Below are 20,348 nucleotides of genomic sequence, written 5' to 3' on the forward strand. Positions count from 1 at the left end.
AGTTTTGAATAGTCTCTCTGAAATGGGGTATACTGTATGCCGAAGCATGCTAATAGGACTTTAATTTGCCAGTAACCTGGGTTAAGCGCTTCCGGCGAATTGAATGCCAATGCAAAATCCGACTCGTTTAAGGTCTGTTTTCTTTAAAAATCAGCGATCTCCACTAGCTGAGTGATATCCGATATAAAGTGGGTCTCAGATTATACAAGTAGCACTGCATTAAATTACATTTCCCCCGCCATGTCTTTATAATATGAGCATTTATTTTACTCTAGTATATTCAATAGAGCTTCTGCATTAGCCTGCCGATTCTGACGGGCGCGTGCGAGTAAACAGCTTTTTGTCTCGTTTTACGCTTGAGCAACTAAATGCATGCTAAAGTTTATTTAAATGAATGTATTTTAATGACATTGCAACATCGATGCTGTAAAAGGAACCGTATAAAATGGAAAAAAGTTCACAATAACAGGTCACTGGAAGTGTATCAGCATGGGAACAGCACTAGCTCGGCATATACCCTATTAAAACCCCATTTGTAAGTGTTTCCATGTTGTGGATGTAGGGTTTATGCAAGTGAGCTACTTCGGTCATGTTGATGTAGATCAGTAGCAGGCGAAAGATTCGAAAATATAATGACTCGTTAAAGTGATTCGGAGTCGAATCTTTCTTTTGAGAGACAATATCTTTGTTCATCATGCACCTTTTTATTAACCACTGTGCAGACTGTTTAAGGACCTTAGCTACTTTGGTCATGTTAATGTAAATCGCTAGCAGACATAATATTCGTAAATATAAAGACTTATTAAAGTGATTCAGAGTCGACTCTTTCTTTTGGGAGACAATATCTTTATTTATTATTATTATGCACTTTTTTTATTAATAACTTTGCAGACTGTTTAGGGACATTTTAAGAACAGATTCATTACAAACAAAAAATAAAATCTTTTTCAGAAACCCATATAATCTACTCTTTAATCATGGTGCCGAATGCACTTATTATTAATAAGTTCTGACGAATCATCTCTCTAATATTCATCTAATATTTATCTGTTTGTTTCTCGCAGCGTCCTGGTGGATCATGACAAACAACTAACAGCACGCAAAACACCATGCAGAACCCCAACCTGAAATCTGACCCTGGTGTGTCTTTATGAATTAATAACTAGCTCTAAAAAATCAGATGCATCATCTGTGCGCGTGGCACACTGCATTATAGATCATGTCTGTCTGATTGTTCACTGAAAACAAAAGGTGTTACGCAGGCTTGTGCATCATTAAGAACTGAATTCACACGCTTTTACATTCGCTTCAATTCCTGAATTTGAATTGAGGCTGAAAACGGGACACAGAAATGCTAAATTACAGAAAACAGAATAAGAATTACATCAAAAAGGCATTAATTTGAAGAAAATAATGTAAATGTTGTAAAATAAATTTAATTTAATTAAATTAATTTAATTTAATTATTTCATTTTTTAATTTAAATTAATTAAATTTTATTTTATTTTGTTACTTAATTTAGATTAATTATTTAATTTTATTTATCTTAATTTTATTTTATTATTTTATTCAATTTTAAATTTAATTTAATTTAATTATTTATTTATTATTATTTTATTTTAATTTATTTTTTAATTTAATTAAATTTTATTTTATTTTATTTTGTTACTTAATTTAGATTAATTATTTAATTGTATTTATCTTAATTTTATTTTATTATTTTATAAAATTTTTAATTTAATTTAATTTAGTTTAAAATTTAAATTTAATTTAAAAATAAATGTATATAAGTATTTTAAGTAATATCGGATTGTGTTATCAAGTTTATTTACATTCAATTAAATTAAAATTATGTTTATTTTAAGTAATTATGTTAAGTTAGTTCTAATGCACATTGATTAAATATTTAATTTTTAATAGTTTTGATGGCTTGTTTCAAAAGTTTAATGTTGTGTAAATAAATAGGTAAATAAAAAATGGATCAGGGAATAAATAGGCATAATTAGTCAAAGATATGTGTATGTTTTGGAGCTTAGTGTGTGAAACTAATGAAATTCCTCAGTGCTTGTATTGAATTTGTTTGAGATTGTAATTTCCTCGATTACCAGTTGACTTCAGATTGAATCGACTCTTCAGTTCTGAATTGTGTTCATCCTCGACACTACAGGCATGTCTGTACAATTCCTCGCATGTATATAAAATAAACTGCATAATTTGCTGCATTCTGTGATGAAGCTTGTCAAGCCGGTAGCTTTGAAGCAGATTCAGTCGATCAAGAAGAAAAACAAGACCATAATTAAAGCAAAAAAGATCTGCAACACCTTTAAGGTCATCTTTACTCCTCTGGATACCGGAACATGAAACTGCATGCGTTTAGGAGATGTTTTATAGTGTCAGCCAGGTTATTTCTCAAGAGCAGTTTGTGGATAGAATAGACTTTTGATGGAGATGTACAGTCCTGTCATTTCTCTGTAAACCTTCCTAACGGTGTTTAGAGCAGTGTTTCTCAACCACGTTCCTGGAGGACCACCAACACTGCATGTTTTGGATTTCTCTTTTGTCTGTCACACACATCACAGGTCTTTCAGTCTCGGCTAATGAGCTGAGGATCTAAGTCAGATGTGTTTGGTTAAGGAGACATGGAATATGCACAGAGCTGGTGGTTCTCCAGGAACGTGGTTGAGAAACACTGTTTTAGAGGACTAGTTCACACAAATCATTCATTTTCTCACTGAATTATACTCAGAAACTGCAATGATTGAAAATGCCTTGTGTTTAATTGTGAAAAGACTGAAATATAATTATACAGATTATATAGATTTAAATATAAAGAATTATTATTATGTTATAATCAACTTGATAATTATATAGAATTAAAATGATCAGAATATATTTCTACAATGTTTTAAAATTATATATATATATATATATATATATATATATATATATATATATATATATATATATATATATATATATATATATATATATATATATATAAATGAGTTATTGCAAAGAAAATAAATACAAACCACTACTTTTGACAGAATTTTATTTATGGATTTTTACTTTTTTTTATCTTATTTAATATTTTCCTCCAACATATTTATTTGGGTCTATTATTTATTTTTTGGGTGTATTAGTTTATTTATATATATATATATATATATATATATATATATATATATATATATATATATATATATATATATATATATATATATATATATATACATACATACATACATACATACATACATACATACATACATACATACATACATACATACATTAATTTTGTCTAATTTTATTCAATTTAAACTCAGCTAATGCCAACTTAACAATTTACATTTTTGTAAAGTCAGTTTGATGTAATTTAAGTTCAAATGACTCATTAATTTAATTAGATTCAACTTTAAACTTTAGATATAAGCAAACCATGTAATTTATAACAATATACACTCACTGGCCACTTTATTAGGTACATCTGTCCAACTGCTGGTTAATGCAAAGTTCTAATCAGCCAATCACATAGCTTCAGCTTAATGCATTTAGACTGATAGACATGGTCAAGACGATCTGCTGCTGTTCAAACTGAGGATCAGAAGGGAAAAGAAAGGGGATTTAAGTGACTTTTAACGTGGCATGGTTGTTGGTGCCAGACGGGCTGGTCTGAGTAATTCAGAAACTGCTGATCTGCTGGGATTTTCACGCACAACCATCTCTAGGGTTTACAGAGAATTGTTCGAATGAGAGAAAATATCCAGTGAGCGGCAGATCTGTGGGCGCAAATGCCTTGTTGATGCCAGAGGTCAGAGGAGAATGGCCAGACTGGTTCCAGCTGATAGAAAGGCAACAGTAACTCAAATAAGCACTCGTTATAACCGAGCTCTGCAGAAGAGCATCTCTGAACACACAACATGTCCAACCTTGAGGCGGATGGGCTACAGCAGCAGAAGAGCACACCGGGTGCCGCTCCTGTCAGCTAAGAACAGGAAACTGAGGCTACAATTCACACAGACTCACCAAAACTGGACAATAGAAGATTGGAGAAACGTTGCTGCTCTGATGAGTCTCCATTTCTGCTGCCACATTCGGATGGTCGGGTCAGAATTTGGCGTCAGTAACATGAAAGCATGGATCCATCCTGCCTTGTATCAGCGGTTCAGGCTGGTGGTGGTGGTGTAATGGTGTGGGGGAGATTTTCTTGGCACACTTTGGGTTCATTAGTACCAAATGAGCATCAACGCCACAGCCTATCTGAGTATTGTTGCTGACCATGTCCATCCCTCATGATGACAGTGTCTCCATCTTCTGATAGCTACTTTCAGCAAGATAAAGCGTGAATCATCTCAGACTGGTTTCTTGAACATGACAATGAGTTCACTGTACTCAAATGGCCTCCACAGTCAGCAGAACTCAATCCAATAGAGCACATTTGGGATGTGGTGGATCATCATGGATGTGCAGCCGACAAATCTGCAGCAACTGTGTGATGCTATCATGTCAATATGGAGCAAAATCTCTGAGGAATATTTCCAGTAGCTTGATGAATCTACGCCATGAAGGATTAAGGCAGTTCTGAAGGCAAAAGTGGGTCCGACCTGTATTAGTAAGGTGTACCTAATAAAGTGGCCGGTGAGTGTATGTTTAATACTGTTTTCTATAGCATTTATGAGCATGCTGAAATAAATGGAAAACATTTACAAAATAAAGATTCAGGGGTAGATTTTTTTTTTGCCTCAATGTTAACAGCATGTTTAATGTACATAATGTAAATGAACATATAATAAAAGCCCTACTTTTCTCTCTGTATACAGGGAAAATCAAGTGAGTAAATGATGATTTATGGTGATCCATTCCTCAAGTTCACTACATATAAGGTCCTGGTTTGACTTTTACTGTTTGATAAACATGCAAACCTGCTAGTTCTTGTACTGTTCATGCATCTTAACTGAAAAACACAACCTTTGCTTTACTTTTTTATTTTCCCTTTGTGTGGTTTGGTCTATTGAATGAAAATAAAACTCGACTGATTAATCTGTGTGTGGTTTTTCTTCTTTTATGATTAATAACTGCAAAACTCTGTGAATATAGAGTAATATGCAAGACTTTAAGAAGTAAGAAATGTTAGATATATATATTTTCCAAGTAATTAGTAAAGATCTGTGGGCTCTGTCATAAAGACACGGTTCAGTGTTTTTTCTTGGCTCTTCTGAACTGAAGCAGAAATATCCAGCGCTCAGGCGACACGCAGTAATTGGAACATTTAAGTTTGTGTCAACATCAGTAATTGGACGTTGATTTAAAATGTGCAAAAAAAACACCAACACACATGCACTCGAGCGAATATTAGCCCCTTTAATCTATTTTTTTCCTGAAGTCTACAGAACAAACCATCTCCTGATGAAAAATCCAGCTTAAACCAGCCTAGGCTGGTTGGCTGGTTTTAGCTGGTCGACCAGCCTGGTTTTAGAGGGGTTTTGGCCACTTCCATGCTGGTTTCCAGCCATTTCCAGCCTGTTCTTAGCTAGTCAGGCAGGGAGATGACCAGCTAAAACCAGCTTGACCAGCCTCTGGGAGTCCAGCTATATCCAGCTTAAACCAGGCTGGTTTTAGCTGGATTTGGCTGGTCATTTTCTAGCCTGACCAGCTAAGACCAGGCTGGAAATTGCTGGAAACCAGCCTGGAAATGGCCAAAAGCCCTCTAAAACCAGCATGGTCGACCAGCTAAAACCAGCCAACCAGCCTAGGCTGGTTTAAGCTGTTTTTCAGCAGGGTCGTTGTACAATAACTTGCCTAATTGCCCTAAACTGCTTAGTTAACCCAATTAAACCCCTAGTTAAGTCTTTAAATGTCACTTTAAGCAGAATAGATGTGTCTTGAAAAAATATCTAGTCATCTGTGTGGTTCAAAAACACTATAGTATTTATTTACTGTAAGTTACAGTACTACCCTGCTTAAAAATCCAGCTTAAACCAGCCTAGGCTGGTTGGCTGGTTTTAGCTGGTCGACCAGCCTGGTTTAAGAGGGGTTTTGGCCATTTCCAGGCTGGTTTCCTGCCATTTCCAGCCTGGTCTTAGTTGGTCAGGCTGGAAAAAGACCAGCCAAATCCAGCTGAAACCAGCTTGACCAGCCTGGTTTAAGTTGGATATAGCTGGTTTTGGCTGGACTCCCAGCTTGGCTTGCCTGGTCAAGCTGGTTTTAGCTGGTCATCTCCCAACCTGACCAGCTAAGACCAGGCTGGAAATGGCTGGAAACCCGCCTGGAAATGGCCAAAACCCCGCTAAAACCAGGCTGGTCTCTCAGCTAAAACCAGCCAACCAGGTTAGGCTGGTTTAAGCTGGATTTTTGAGCAGGGTATAGTATTTTGTTTCCATATAGCATGCCTAGTTATAATGATATGTATTTGGACGCACACATAGGCTACTTTGTCTATTTCATCTAGCCTATTAAAATAACAGAAGCACAACAAAATTACAGCAACAAACAAAATCATTTAAAATAATCTAGCTAAACCAAAAAAAAAAAAAAAAACTGCGTCAGTAATGATGAGCGGGTGTTTGTTCATCAGTGGCTGCAGGTGTTTTGCATTTAAGAGACTTTAAAAAGCCTCCGTTTGTGACGCTTTAGGTTATGATGAATGTTTGTTTGTTGTGGGACGTGTAGGATAAGATAAGATAAGATAAGATAAGATAAGATAAGATAAGATAAGATAAGATAAGATAAGATAAGATAAGAGTCGGGGAGTTAAGTGTTGTGTTGTGGTGTGTGTGTATAAAACTAGAATCTAAATTCTGCACATTTCATAGATTTGATTATGAAACTCCGCCATATTCAATATCTTCATCTGCCGCGAATTAATGTGAATGTGACCACATTAACCACATGTTGTGCTTTTACACATGAAACCAGTTGAATTTGCGCCATTAATTCTAAAAACATTTACCACAAAGTCAATCACACCCGGACAAATAACTCCTGCACAAAAATGTATTTTTGCATATGCTTTGTTCTGATTTGTTTTTTATGCACACTGTGAAACGGAGTCTTTTGGTGTGTTTGATCAAACTCTCAATTGGATTTTCCATCATGTGGTGGTGTTGGGTCGAAATGAATTAAATATATTTAGGAATGGTCAAACAGAATTAATGTCGTAAATGAAAAATGTTTTCGGCATTTCGGCGTGCATGAGAAACTGCTAGTTCATAAAAAAATATATAATTTCAGTTTAACAATTTCAGCGTTTAGTGATTGACAATTGTTTATTTGCGGTGGTGAATTACATTATGGGATGTTGATCTCCGTTCTGTGGACTTTTGATGTTGAAATTCAACTACAGTTTTACAAAGTGACATTTATTGACATTTTAGTATTATTAGATTTTTGTGGCGTAATATACAACACCAGCCAAGACAATATATCACTTTAAACGGTTAAAAATTATATCAAGTCACTTTTTCGAACTTTTAAAGTTCAAAAGTTGTTGAAAGAAAGATTCTTTTAAAAAAAGCCGATTGTTTTGGATGGCGGAATCCAGGGCTGTTGCTGGGCGCTGCTGTTGCAATGAACGTTCTATTGAGTGTCGCCTCCTGGTTATTCTAACCTTTTTTGTGTAGGCCTAGGCTTCGAGGAGCGATTTGAAATGATGGCTGTTTCTCAATATGCGGTCTTGTGTCCTCGTATAATGTCATCATCAGCTGCCAAAGTTTGGTTTTAATACTCAAGACCGCAAGAACAGAGGACGCGTGAAACTTCCTGGATGTGTTCTTGATATCGAGGACGCACCGATGCAGACTTGAGCACCGAACTCGCTCTAGAAGTCCCAGAAGTCATTGCGACTGAAGCGCAGCATTTTATCTAGATGTATTATTAAAGTTCAGAGATAAGTTTTATTTAACTCAGGAGTTTTCCTAAATGAAACTAGGAATATTAACATTACCATGGACATCTTAATAAAGGAATTGAACATTAAACACAATTAAACACATTAAGGGTGATTGTTTGCTGAAATGCGTATTAAAATTGTATTTGTATTGTGCAACGTATATTTGTCTTTATGCATAGTGTATATATATATATATATATTGAAAAGGGGAAATTGTTAAATTGTTGTAAGAATGCTGTAATATTCAAATTATTTACCATTAAAAACGCGTGAAGGTCATGTGACCATCAGGCAGAACGCAGCATCTAATTTCTCACAGGTTGCGTTCTCTACCCTCGCAGGCTCCCGAATTCGTTCTTCTGAGGACACCTGGCAAGACACAAGTCTGTTCTCTGCGTTCTTGGCATTGAGAAACCACCGTATTGTTTGTTTATTCGATACCACGCATGCGCAGTAGTTTTTCGTTCGTCGTTTTAGTGTTGACGAAAGAAGTTTTTATAAAATGCGGCCGTGAATCGAAGTGTTTTTAAAGCGAAATGCATCCAGATTGTTGTAATTATAGCCTCTATTTCTAGACTGATTGCTTTTTGAGTTGTGTGACTGTCATTTATACGTTTAATCATGTCGTGATGATCCAAAACAAACTTAAATGTCAAGCAGCTTTATTATAGTATCATGATGGCAAGAGGAGAGGAGTGTGTGTGGGTGAAGATAAGAGCTGAAAGACACACACACACGCACATCTGCATGTCATGAATGACTAACTCAAGCTGTCTGCTTTCATTAACGTTAAACCTCCACATCAAAATATAGGACAGTCTGTTCAAAATCATCATTTCTCACAGCACAGTAGCTCAGCTAGAGGAACAACTCATGGCTTATATTTATGCGGTCAAAAGTAAATTAATTGGAGATATTTTAATTTAATCAGATAGTACCTTTTAATTCAATCAGCCATTTTGAAGGTTTCAATATTTCTATAGGCCTACAACTGTTAAAAATGTGAATTTACCATCATCAGTGGTCAAAAACATTGAAAGGGGATCTATTATGCAGAAATGTCACTTGTTTAAAGGGTTTAAACACAATTGTGTGGCAGCAGTGTGGGAATATAACCAGCTTCTAATGTTAAATTTAATTAATTCTATTTTTAATTATCAGACTTGTCAGCAGAAACACTTTTATTGACGTTCTCTCTTTGTATGTGTCTTCAGAGGGGCAAAGCCCCGCCCACTAGTGCCCATATCTCCCTCATTAGCATATGGAGTCTTGTTTTTGAATCTGCCACTATGCTGACACACAGGCATTTGTAGCTCCGCCTTCTTCTGAAAAGATCTCATTTCGATTTAAAGCGACAGTCACCAAAACTCCACAATTAGGATCAAAGCATAAGGGTCAGAGTTGGAAAATATTATTGGTGTGGTATTTTGAATTGAAACTTCACACACTCTAAGGACATTCAAGAGTCTTTTAAAAACATCTTGTCCCCTTTAAAATAATGCAGTTTGGGAAATATCTACTCTGTCCATTAATACAATAGTTACAAAAGTCTTTGAAAATACTTTAAGTATTTGATTCAGGCATCATGTTATTAGCTACAGTATGCTGAATTAAATCTGCTATCTTTTGGTCACTTTTATTTTACATGCTTGGTTATATAATTTAACTATTTTATTTATTTATTTAATTTAACTTTATATGTTTTGTTTAGTTTTTGGTAAATTATTACATTTTATTTTTGTATTTGTCAGGTGATTGATGGCCATAAAATTAATTCATTTTGACTGATAATGCAATGTGATTTTGTCTGACCATTGTGTTTATTCCTGTAATTATATAAAGAAAACTACTGATATTTTAATATATTTTCATAAATCCTGTTTATGAATCATATTTATTTTAAATTGCTAAATGGAAAAAAAATGCACCAAACTAAATCAAAATATTATTTGAAAAATTTTACAGATGTTATATGAATAAATGTTAGTGGTGTATTTTAATAGTATTCTTTTCTAAACACAATTTACAAGGTGATATTTAATATTTGGTTTTAAATGACTATAATAAATAATAATAATAATAATTATTATTATTATTTTTATTATTGTTATTATTATTTTTTAATCATTATTATTATATTATCATCATAATAATTATAATAAAAATAATTATTATTAAAAACATGATTTTTATAATAATAATAATAATTACTTGAACTTCTATGTTAAGCTGTTTTGACACAATCTACATTGAAAAGGTGCTAAAGAAATAAACATGAATTAAATTGAATGATATACTTTAAAACAGTAAAATAAACATTATTAATATTATTTTTATTGTTTATTCTACTGTTTTATTTGTTAATATAACTTCTTTTATTGGAATTTTTTGACGTCACTGGTCAATGGCAGGTGGAAGTGGAAGTATTTTAGGTTTCAGAATCAGTGTGTTTCTGCCATCTAGTGGTGGAAGGTGGGAACGTTCACCTAAAGCAGATGAAACACATTTACAGTGAGATGCCCCCGTTTTTAATTTTCATCTCTTGCCAATAGAGGTCCCTAAATCTCACCTCATCACAGTTCTTATACTTATGTACCTATGCAAAACTATAAAGCAGTTTTTTTGGTCCAAAATGTAATAATTATATTAATTAATTATATATATTTTTCCCAACACATTTCTAAACATAAATTTTAACTAATTTGTAGTAACTTTTTTTTAATCTTTGCCATGATGCCAGTGCATGTGTGTGTGTGTGTGTGTGTGTATATATATATATATATATATATATATATATATATATATATATATATATATATATATATATATATATATATAAACTACCTGACAAAAGTCTTGTCGCTTCTATAAGTTTTAGGAGCAACAAATTATAACTTGACTTCTTTTAGTTGATCATTTGGTATCAGAAGTGGCTTATATAAAAGGAAAAGGCCTCTAGATGACACTTATTTGACCACAATAAAACCTAAACATGTCTTGATTTTTATTGATTTCATCAGGACAGTAAGGTCTGACTCTGCTTAGACTAAAGTCTTGTGACTGAACAGAAATAATGTCCAGTATAGAATATAAAGTCCTGCTGCAGTGGAGACAAAGTGAATATTGTGTCTGACTCCATCATGAGCTTGGAGGACTGCATCCATACATCTCTGACATGACTCAAATCACTGATTAATAAAGTCATCTGGAATGACAAAGAAAGCGTTCCTGCAGGACTCCCAAAGTTCATCAAGAGTCTTTGTGTTCATCTTCAATGCCTCCTCCATTTTACCCCAGACATGCTCAATAATGTTCATGTCTGTTGACTGGGCTGGCCAATCCTGGAGCAGCTTGACCGTCTTTGCTTTCAGGAGCTTTGATGTGGAGGCTGAAGTATGAGCAGGAGCGCTATCCTGCTGGAGAATTGTCCCTCTCCTGTGGTTTGGGCAGCACAAATGTCTTGATACCTCAGGCTGTTGATGTTGCAGATCTCCCCATACTGAATATAACCCCAAACCATCATTTCTCCTTCACCAAACTTGACTGATTTCTGTAAGAATCTTGGTCCATGTGGGTTCCAGTAGGTCTTCTGCAGTATTGGTGATGATTGGGATGCAGATCAGCAGATGATTCATCAGGAAAATCCACCTTCTGACACTTTTCCAAATGATCAACTAGAAGTCAAGTTATTATTTGCTGCTCTTACAACTGGGATAGACAACAAGACTTAAGTCAGGTAGTGTAGATATAATCTGAATGAGATATAATAGAACAAACACAACAACCATCAAAGCCCTGAGGTCAGGTTTATGTCTTTATTTTTTAATATCTACTTCATACCAATATTCAAGAATTCTTTAATGAAAAAACTGAATGGTCACAGAGTAGCTGACAAAATAAAGATTCTCTTGCACCGTTATACTTTACACATTCTTATGATGCAAAAATAAATCAACATGTGGAGTACCGTAAGGATCGAAGGTAGTAGAAGACGTCGATGTGGAAATCAAAGAAAAGAAGCCGTCTAACACTCTACACGAAAATAAAATATATACATAAAACATCCTCCTGAGATCTGAGCTTTGCATGATGAGAAACACACAAAAACTCCCTGCTTTACGGATTTGGTGGATTTTCAGAAGTGGTTTTTAAGTCTGTATTTCCCTTATAGAAATTTAATACACGTCTATATATGCAAATTACACGTATTACATGTTCATGTTTGGATTTCACATGTATATATTATGGAATATCTTTAAAAATATTGCAATAAAGGCTGTTTAAATAATATACACATAATTATAATATATTCATTTTCCTTTCTACTGAGTCTCTTTATTTATCAGGGGTTACCACAGCGGAATGAACCGCCAACTTTTCCAGATTATGTTTTACGCAGCTGATGCCCTTCCAGCTGCAACCCAGTACTGGGAAACACCCGTACACACTCATTCACTCACACACACACACACACACTCTGTGATGTTTTATAAAACATTTCGGGAGGAGCACGATCAGTCTTAAGCTGCGGTCACACTGGGCTTTTCTTCCCATAGACTTCCATTCATACGCACACAAATGCGTCAGACCGGAAATGCGGTGTCATGCGTTAAATTTCGCAGGTTGCTGCGCTGCAAAGTTCGAAATCGAATCACTTGACTGCGTGAGACCAATCGAGGATCAAAACATGACCTCTCTGGACAGAAATTTAAAACATGGAGCAATTTTTTTAATGTCTAATCATGTTGTTTAATCCCGCCCCTTTTCGCATCGCTGTACGACAGAATTTCGCACACACAAACTCTAGTGTGACCGCAGCTTTAGACGAGGCTAATTCATCACACACACAATCATTCTATTATCCAATCAGCTCAAGAGCAAACCCCTATAAATAGTCAAACAGATGCTTTCTTGACAGCTTAGTCCCTTTATTTATTTGGGGTCGCCACAGCAGAATGAACCACCAACTAATCCAGCAAGTTTTTATGCAGCGGATGCCCTTCCAGCCGCAACCCATCTCTGGGAAACATCCACACACATTCACTACGGACAATTTAGCCTACCCAATTCACCTGTACCGCATGTCTTTGGACTGTGGGGGAAACCGGAGCACCGAAGGAAGGGAGAACAAGAACTCCAACTAAGTTAACGCCAACTGAGCCGAGGTTCGAACCAGCAACCCAGCAACCTTCTTGCTGTGAGGTGACAGCACTACCTACTGCGCCACTGCCTCGCCCTCAAACATTTCTTACCTCTGTTTTCTCTTGAATTCAGCGTTCCTCCACCACTCCAACTCCACACTATTAAACCAGATACCTTTTTAAATCTGAGGGGGGAGCGTTCTGGAGTCGGCCTAGACACTGCGCTCGGACCCTATCTTCTCTTTAGGGGAATAACACGGTTAGGGTGTCTTCCCGAGCTCAGAGCCCTCTCCCCGGACAGCACACCAAATATTTATATTATATTCAGTCAAATATATGTGAGTGAACTCGTGTAGGCCAATTTAGTTAATCAATTCCCCTGTACCACTTGTGTTTGGAATGTTGGGGAAACGGGAGCACCCGGAGGAAACCCACGCCAACACGGGGAGAACATTCAAACTCCATGCTGAAACGCCAACTGACCCAGCTGGGGCTCAAACCAGCGACCTTCTTGCTGTGAGGGGACAGTGCTAACCACTGAGCCACTGTGTTGCCTATAAATAAATAGATTAGCTGTATATTTACATATTTGTATTTTCATTGGTTGGGAAAAATACTATAGCAATTTATAGTAAATACTACAGTGTTTTTGATCCATTATGCCCCATTCACACGGGGCTTCAGCGTCAACGCTTGACTGAAGGCGTGTCTGAAGTTGGGGTTGAAGCGATCGTCATAGCAGCATCAGCCAATGAAATTCAGTCAGCAATAGGCCACTGTCTAGCTGGTGTATTTGCATACAGCGATCTGATTGGCTGACGCTTCCGTCTGCACTTGAAAAGTTGAGCTAGCCCCATTTTCTGCAGTGAGCAACGCCTCTGAAGCGACGCCAACGGATCCACAATGCAGTTCGGCAACGCTTGACTTGCACTTGTTATGGTAAACCAACAACTCAAGAGCAGGCATGTTCAAACTCGGTCCTGGAGGGCCGGTGTCCTGCAAAGTTTAGTTCCAGCCCCAATCAGACACACCTGGGCTCAGGCCCTTTGTAGAGACTGTCCAAAGTGCATGTGCAGGATATTTTTTTAAAGGGGGGGGGGGTTGTTGTTGTTGTTGCAGTTGTCGTCGTCGTCGTCGCGCGCGCACTGTAAAGCGGTGGTTGGGGTTTGGGGAGCGGGGAGCGCGCGTACTTAAGAGCGGTGTTGTTGCGCACCTACTGAAGGGTGGTAGGGGGGAGGGGGGTTCTCGTGGGGGCACTTTTGATCAATTTGGAAGGGCACTTTCAATCCAAGACTAAAAGGGGCATGTGCACTGCACAGGTTGAGCCCTATGTGTGCACGTGCCTGCCTGGGCTAGCAAATCAAGCTCTTACTAGGCTTTCTAGAAAATTCCTTGCAGGTGTGTTGAGGCAAGTTGGAGGTAAAATCTGCAGGACACTGCCCTCCAGGACCGGGTTTGGACAGCCCCAGACTTAAAGTAAGACAATGGCAAATGACCCAATACTGTAGTTTGACATTGTCTAGTAGGTACATAGTAAACCACAGCAGTAAAACTGAAGTACACTACAGTATTTATTATAATTTATCACTATATTTCCCAATGATGGGATGCAGCTGGAAGGGCATCCGCTGTGTAAAACATATGCTGGATAAGTTGGCGGTTCATTCCGCTGTGCCGACCCCGGATTAATAAAGGGACTAAGCTGAAATGAAAATGAATATCAGTTGACTAGTACTATACTACTACTATAGTTAATAGTACACATATATTATGTAAACAGCCATTTTTCTGCAGTATTTTGATGAAATATGTTGCATTCTGACATACATACTTCATAAACTTTATATTAAATTCAAACATAAAGTTACATAAATGTAATTAGCATATAAACTCACCGGCCACTTTATTAGGTACACCTGTCTAACTGCTGGTTAACACAAATTTCTGATCAGCCAATCACATGGCAGCAACTCAATGCATTTAGGCATGTTGACATGGTCGAGCCGATCTGCTGCTGTTCAAAGCGAGCATCAGAATGGGGAAGAAAGGGGATTTAAGTGACTTTGAACGTGGCATGGTTGTTGGCGCCAGATGGGCTGGTCTGAGTGTTTCAGAAACTGCTGATCTACTGGGATTTTCACGCACAGTCATCTCTAGGGTTTACAGAGAATGGTTCAAATGAGAGGAAATATCCAGTGAGCGGCAGTTCTGTGGGCGCAAATGCCTTGTTGATATCAGAGGAGAATGGCCAGACTGGTCCCAGCTGATAGAACGGTAACAGTAACTCAAATAAGCAGTCGTTACAACCGAGGTCTGCAGAAGAGCATCTCTGAACACACAACACGTCCAACCTTGAGGCGGATGGGCTACAGCAGCAGAAGACCACACCGGGTGCCGCTCCTGTCAGCTAAGAACAGGAAACTGAGGCTACAATTCACACAGACTCACCAAAACTGGACAATAGAAGATTGGAGAAGCGTTGCCTGCTCTGATGAGTCTCCATTTCTGCTGTGATTTCAACCTGGTACTAGTAAAGTGTACCTAATAAAGTGGCCAGTTTATATATATATATATATATATATATATATATATATATATATATATATATATATATATATATATATGTGCACGTATCAGATTTCTATACTGGTTGCCACACTCACTTTCCATCTGAACTCTGATAATATCGTCATATAGTAATGATAAACATGTCACAGCATTGACAGCTTTGGTGAATCCGTCACTTTTGTTTTGTTTTTTATATTGCTCTGATATTGTATTTACAGAAACAATCCCTCACACACACAAACAAACATCTCTCACAAAACACTGACAACTTTTTTTGTGCGGTAGATTGAATCTCCAGGAGTTTTTGCACCAAATAAAACAGCGTCTGAAAAGTGAGCAAACTCCATCCTCCGTCTGATCCGTCATCTGTTTAGTGTTTTACTGTTTTGTGTTCAGATATTTCTCCTTGTGTTTTAGTGTGCGCTGGTGTCTGGTGTAGAGGCGGACGCAGGTGTGGATGGTGTGGACGCTCTGGAGCTGTTCTTCTCCAGGCTGGGGCTCGGGATGGGGGTTTTGGCCTGGCTGCGGCTCATGGTTTTGGGCTGGTTCTGGAGGCCTGGGCTGCAGATCAGATGGTGTCGCTCCCAGTCTTTATGCTGGCAGAAGGAGCCGCAGTATCGGGCCGCGTTACAGCCGCTGCACGTCTCGCTCGCTTTACGACCACAGTTCCAGCAGCACTGAGAGAAACACACACATCAGTGACATTACCGTTAGTATTCATTAACTTCATATACTGTTGAAGTCTGAATTATTAGCTCTCCGTTATATTTTATTCCCCAATTTCTGTTTCAACACATTTCTAAACATAATAGTTTTAATAACTTATCTCTAATAACTGATTTATTTGATCTGACAGCACATAATATTAGACTAGATATTCTTCAAGACACTAGTATTCAGCTTAAAGTGACATTTAAAGGATAACTAGGTTAATAAGGGTAAAGTTAGGGTAATTAGGCAGGTCATTGTATAACAGTGGTTTGTTCTGTAGACAATCTAAAACAAATATTGCTTAAGGAGGCTAATAATATTGACCTTAAATGGCTTTAAAATTAAAAACAGCTTTTATTCTAGCTGAAATAAATCAAATTCTGACCTCGCTGGAGTCCTCCTGCTCATTGATGACCTGTATGGCGTCTTCGGTGGCCTTCCTCTTGGCTTCAGCGAGGGTTTTCTCCATCTTTGCTCTCTCGGCTGTGATCATCTCGAAGGCTTTCTGTTCGGCTTCAGCCACGGCTTTCTGAACCTCATCCATCGCCTGACGCTTCACCTCATTCACTGCCTCCTCTGGAGTGAATAAACACATATTCATATCAACAAATATCGCTTAAGGGGGTTAATAATATTGATCTTAAAATGGGTTTAAAAATATTAAAAACTGCTTTTATTCTAGCCGAAATAAAACAAATAAGACTTTCTCCAGAAGAAAAAAAAGTATAGGAAATACTGTGGAAAATTCCTTAATCTGTTGAATATCATTTGGGAAATAATTGAAAAAGAAAACAAAATTCGAGAGTGAATCATTTTGACTTTATGCAGTAGGGCGACATGGTGACTCGGTGGTTAGTATTGTCGCCTCACAGCAAAAAGGTTGCTGGTTCGAGTCCCAACTGAGCCAGTTGGCATTTCTGTGTTGAGTTTGCATGTTCTCCCCATGTTGGCGTGGGTGCTCCAGTTCCCCCACAGTCTAAACACATGCGATATAGGGGAATTGATGAACTAAGTTGGCCATAGTGTATGAGTGTAATGGGTTGCAGCTGAAAGGCCATCCGCTGTGTAGAACATATTCTGGAATAGTTGGTGGTTCATTCCACTGTGGCGACCACTGATAAACAAGAGACTAAGCTGAAGGAAAATTAATAAATGCATATGTAAATGATGCTGAATTACCATAATGTCTTTTTAGAGCTGCTTAAGACTAAAATATGCCCCATATTTTAAGCTGTGTGCATAATTTTCTGCATTACTTTTCTGTTTACTACCTTGAATCTGTTTTAAAGCATAAATGTATATGTGTATATATGTATATGTACAGTGCATCCGGAGAGTTTCCACTGATCATTCTTGAGATGTTTCAGCAGCTTCATTGGAGTTCACCTGTGCTCAATTCATTTGATTGGACATGATTTGAAAAGGCATGTCTATTGACCTTATTCTAAAATGCGGAAGTGCGCCTGTTTTCGCGATTGTCTTAGAACTTCCGTTTCAGTCGCCTATGGGATAAACGACAAGGAATAATAAACGGCAAAAAACGGTCAAACTACTTGCTCTACAAACAAATGTTTGCATGACTATACAGACCAAGTAGAATAATATAATAAGGAAATATCAGTTTGCAACATCAAACAGCGAAACGAGCAGTTTTTAATGTCTAAAAATGAATGGAAGTGAATGAGACCGGAAGTCTCGAGCCAAAAATATTCAAATGGCAGCGTCCGCTCATCTGCGGAGAATAAGGTCAATATCAGGTCCCAGGGTTGACAGTGCATGTCAAAGCACGAACCAAGCATGAAGACAAAGGAATTGTCTGTAGACCTCCAGGACAGGATTGGGGAAGGTTACAGAAACATTTCTGCTGCTGAAAGTTCTAATGAGCACAGCGGCCTCCATCATCTGCAAGTGGAAGATGTTTGAATCACCAGGACTCTTCCTAGAGCTGGACATCTAGGCTGAGTGATCGGGCCTTAGTCAGGGAGGTGATCAATAACCCGATGGTCACTCAGTCTGAGCTCCAGCATTCTTCTGTGGAGAGAGGAGAACTTTACAGAAGGACAACCATCTGTGCAGCAATCCACCAATCAGGCATCTGTATGGTAAAGCGGCCAGACGGACGACACTCCTTGCCTGGAAGTTGCCAAAAGGCACCTGAAGAACTCTCAGACCATAAGAAACCAAACTCTCTGCTCTGATGAGACTCAAACTGAACTCTTTCGAGTGAATGCCAGGCGTTACGTTTGGAGAACAGCAGGCAGCGCTCATCACCAGGCTAACAGCATCCCTACAGTGAAGCATGGTGGTGTTGGCATCATGCTGTGGGGATGTGTTTCAGCAGCAGGAACTGGAAGACTAGTCAGGATAGAGGGAAAGATGAATGCAGCAATGCACAGAGACATCCTGAATGAAGACCTGCTTCAGAGTGCTCTTGACCTCAGATTTGGGCGACGCTTTATCTTCCAGCAGGACAATGACCCAAAGCACACTGCCAAAATATCAATGGAGTGGCTTCACAACAACTCGGTGAATGTCGTTGAGTGGCCCAGCCAGAGCCCAGACTTAAATCCTATTAAACATCTCTGGGGAGATCTGAAAATGGCTGTACACCGTCGCTTCCCATCCAACCTGATAGAGCTTGAGAGGTCCTGCAAAGAGGAACGGGCGAAAATTCCCAAAGACAGGTGTGCGAAGCTTGTGGCATCATACGCTGAAAAAAACTTTCCGGATGCACTGTGTATGTATATATATTCATTCATTTTCCTTTCGGCTTAGTCCACAGGTGTCAAACTCAGTTCCAAAAGGGCTGCACCTCTGCACAGTTTAGTTCCAATTCTAATTAAACACACCTGATCAAACTAATTGAGTCCTTCAGGCTTGTTTGAAACCTACAGGTAAGTGTGTTGGAGCAGGGTTGGAACTAAACTGTGCAGGGCTGCGGCCCTCCAGGAATTGAGTTTGACATCCCTGGCTTAGTCCCTTTATTAATCAGGGGTCACCACAGCGGAATGAACCGCCAACTTATCCAGCATATGTTTTACGCAGCGGATGCCATTCCAGCTGCAACCCACCACTGGAAAACACCCATACACAATCTTTCACTACAGACAATTTAGCTTACACAATTTACCCATACCACATGTTTTTTGGGGGAAACCAGAGCACCCAGAGAAAACCCATGCAAACATAGGGAGAACATGCAAACTCCACATAGAAATGCCAGCTATATATATATATTTATGTGTGTGTGTGTAAGAGCTATAGAAATAATAAATCAGTTTTATGCATGCTGTGAACTGTTTTAACATGTGAAAGTGTGATTAATGAGGAATGAGCATAAGGAACAGGTGGTGGAGGAGAAAACAGGTTTCCCAGGGTGCATCTGGGTCTCTGCCCTCACCGGCTTTCCTCCAGATCTCATCAGGCACGTATCCAGAGGATGCGCGCAGGGGAACGTCCCTCGGAGAGTCTGCGGGAAACACAAAAACACGCGCGCTACGTTAGCAGAGACGCAAGCCGGATGGTACAAACACACACACACATACACACACACACACAAGCTAAACACCATAAAAAATGTTACATTAGCAACGACTGAAGATGAACACAAACACACACACAATATATTAGCAGAGATGTGAGCGAAATGGCACAAATGTGAGTGTTACATTAGCAAAGATACCAAAACGACAACAACTTTATTTTAGCAGAGACACACGTTGAACGCCACAGACACACAACACAACATTAGCAGAGACATGACTGCCACACGCACGTTACAATAGCAGAGACATGACCGTCACACATACACACCCAAACACACACGTTACATCAGCAGAGACATGAGCTGAAGGAGAGTTTTGGCCAGTGTTCGCTCACAGATGGAGATGAGGAACACGGCCAGACCTCGCGCTTCAGACCACATTCTCTCAGCTTGGACTCAAATACACAACACCTGCTCCATCAGCAGGCGCGCACACACACAAGAGTCTGTTAGGAGCCTGGGAATAACTATGTTAGTACTGTAGTTGACCATCAAC

At 38.2% G+C, this 20,348-nt stretch overlaps 2 protein-coding genes across 3 annotated transcripts in view; one reads left to right on the top strand and one right to left on the bottom strand.

Annotated features, from left to right (window-relative positions):
* The window catches only part of necab3 (N-terminal EF-hand calcium binding protein 3), an 80,053-nt gene extending 78,666 nt beyond the window's left edge, over positions 1-1,387 (top strand). Inside the window, exon 13 of the mRNA XM_005168786.6 lies at positions 1,065-1,387. Coding sequence (XP_005168843.2) covers positions 1,065-1,093 — 29 coding nt within the window. The 3' untranslated portion in view covers positions 1,094-1,387. The remainder of the gene's footprint in view (positions 1-1,064) is intronic.
* A 10,302-nt stretch (positions 1,388-11,689) lies between these two features.
* cbfa2t2 (CBFA2/RUNX1 partner transcriptional co-repressor 2) overlaps positions 11,690-20,348 on the bottom strand; it is a 103,930-nt gene continuing 95,271 nt past the window's right edge. The window contains 3 exon segments of one of the 2 annotated variants that reach the window (NM_001365483.2): positions 11,690-16,274; positions 16,694-16,884; positions 19,709-19,777. In NM_001365483.2, coding sequence (NP_001352412.2) covers positions 16,011-16,274; positions 16,694-16,884; positions 19,709-19,777 — 524 coding nt within the window. In that variant the 3' untranslated portion in view covers positions 11,690-16,010. 2 annotated transcript variants of the gene reach the window in all.

Source organism: Danio rerio, chromosome 6, assembly GCF_049306965.1.
Source record: "Danio rerio strain Tuebingen ecotype United States chromosome 6, GRCz12tu, whole genome shotgun sequence".
NCBI classification, from domain to species: domain Eukaryota; kingdom Metazoa; phylum Chordata; class Actinopteri; order Cypriniformes; family Danionidae; genus Danio; species Danio rerio.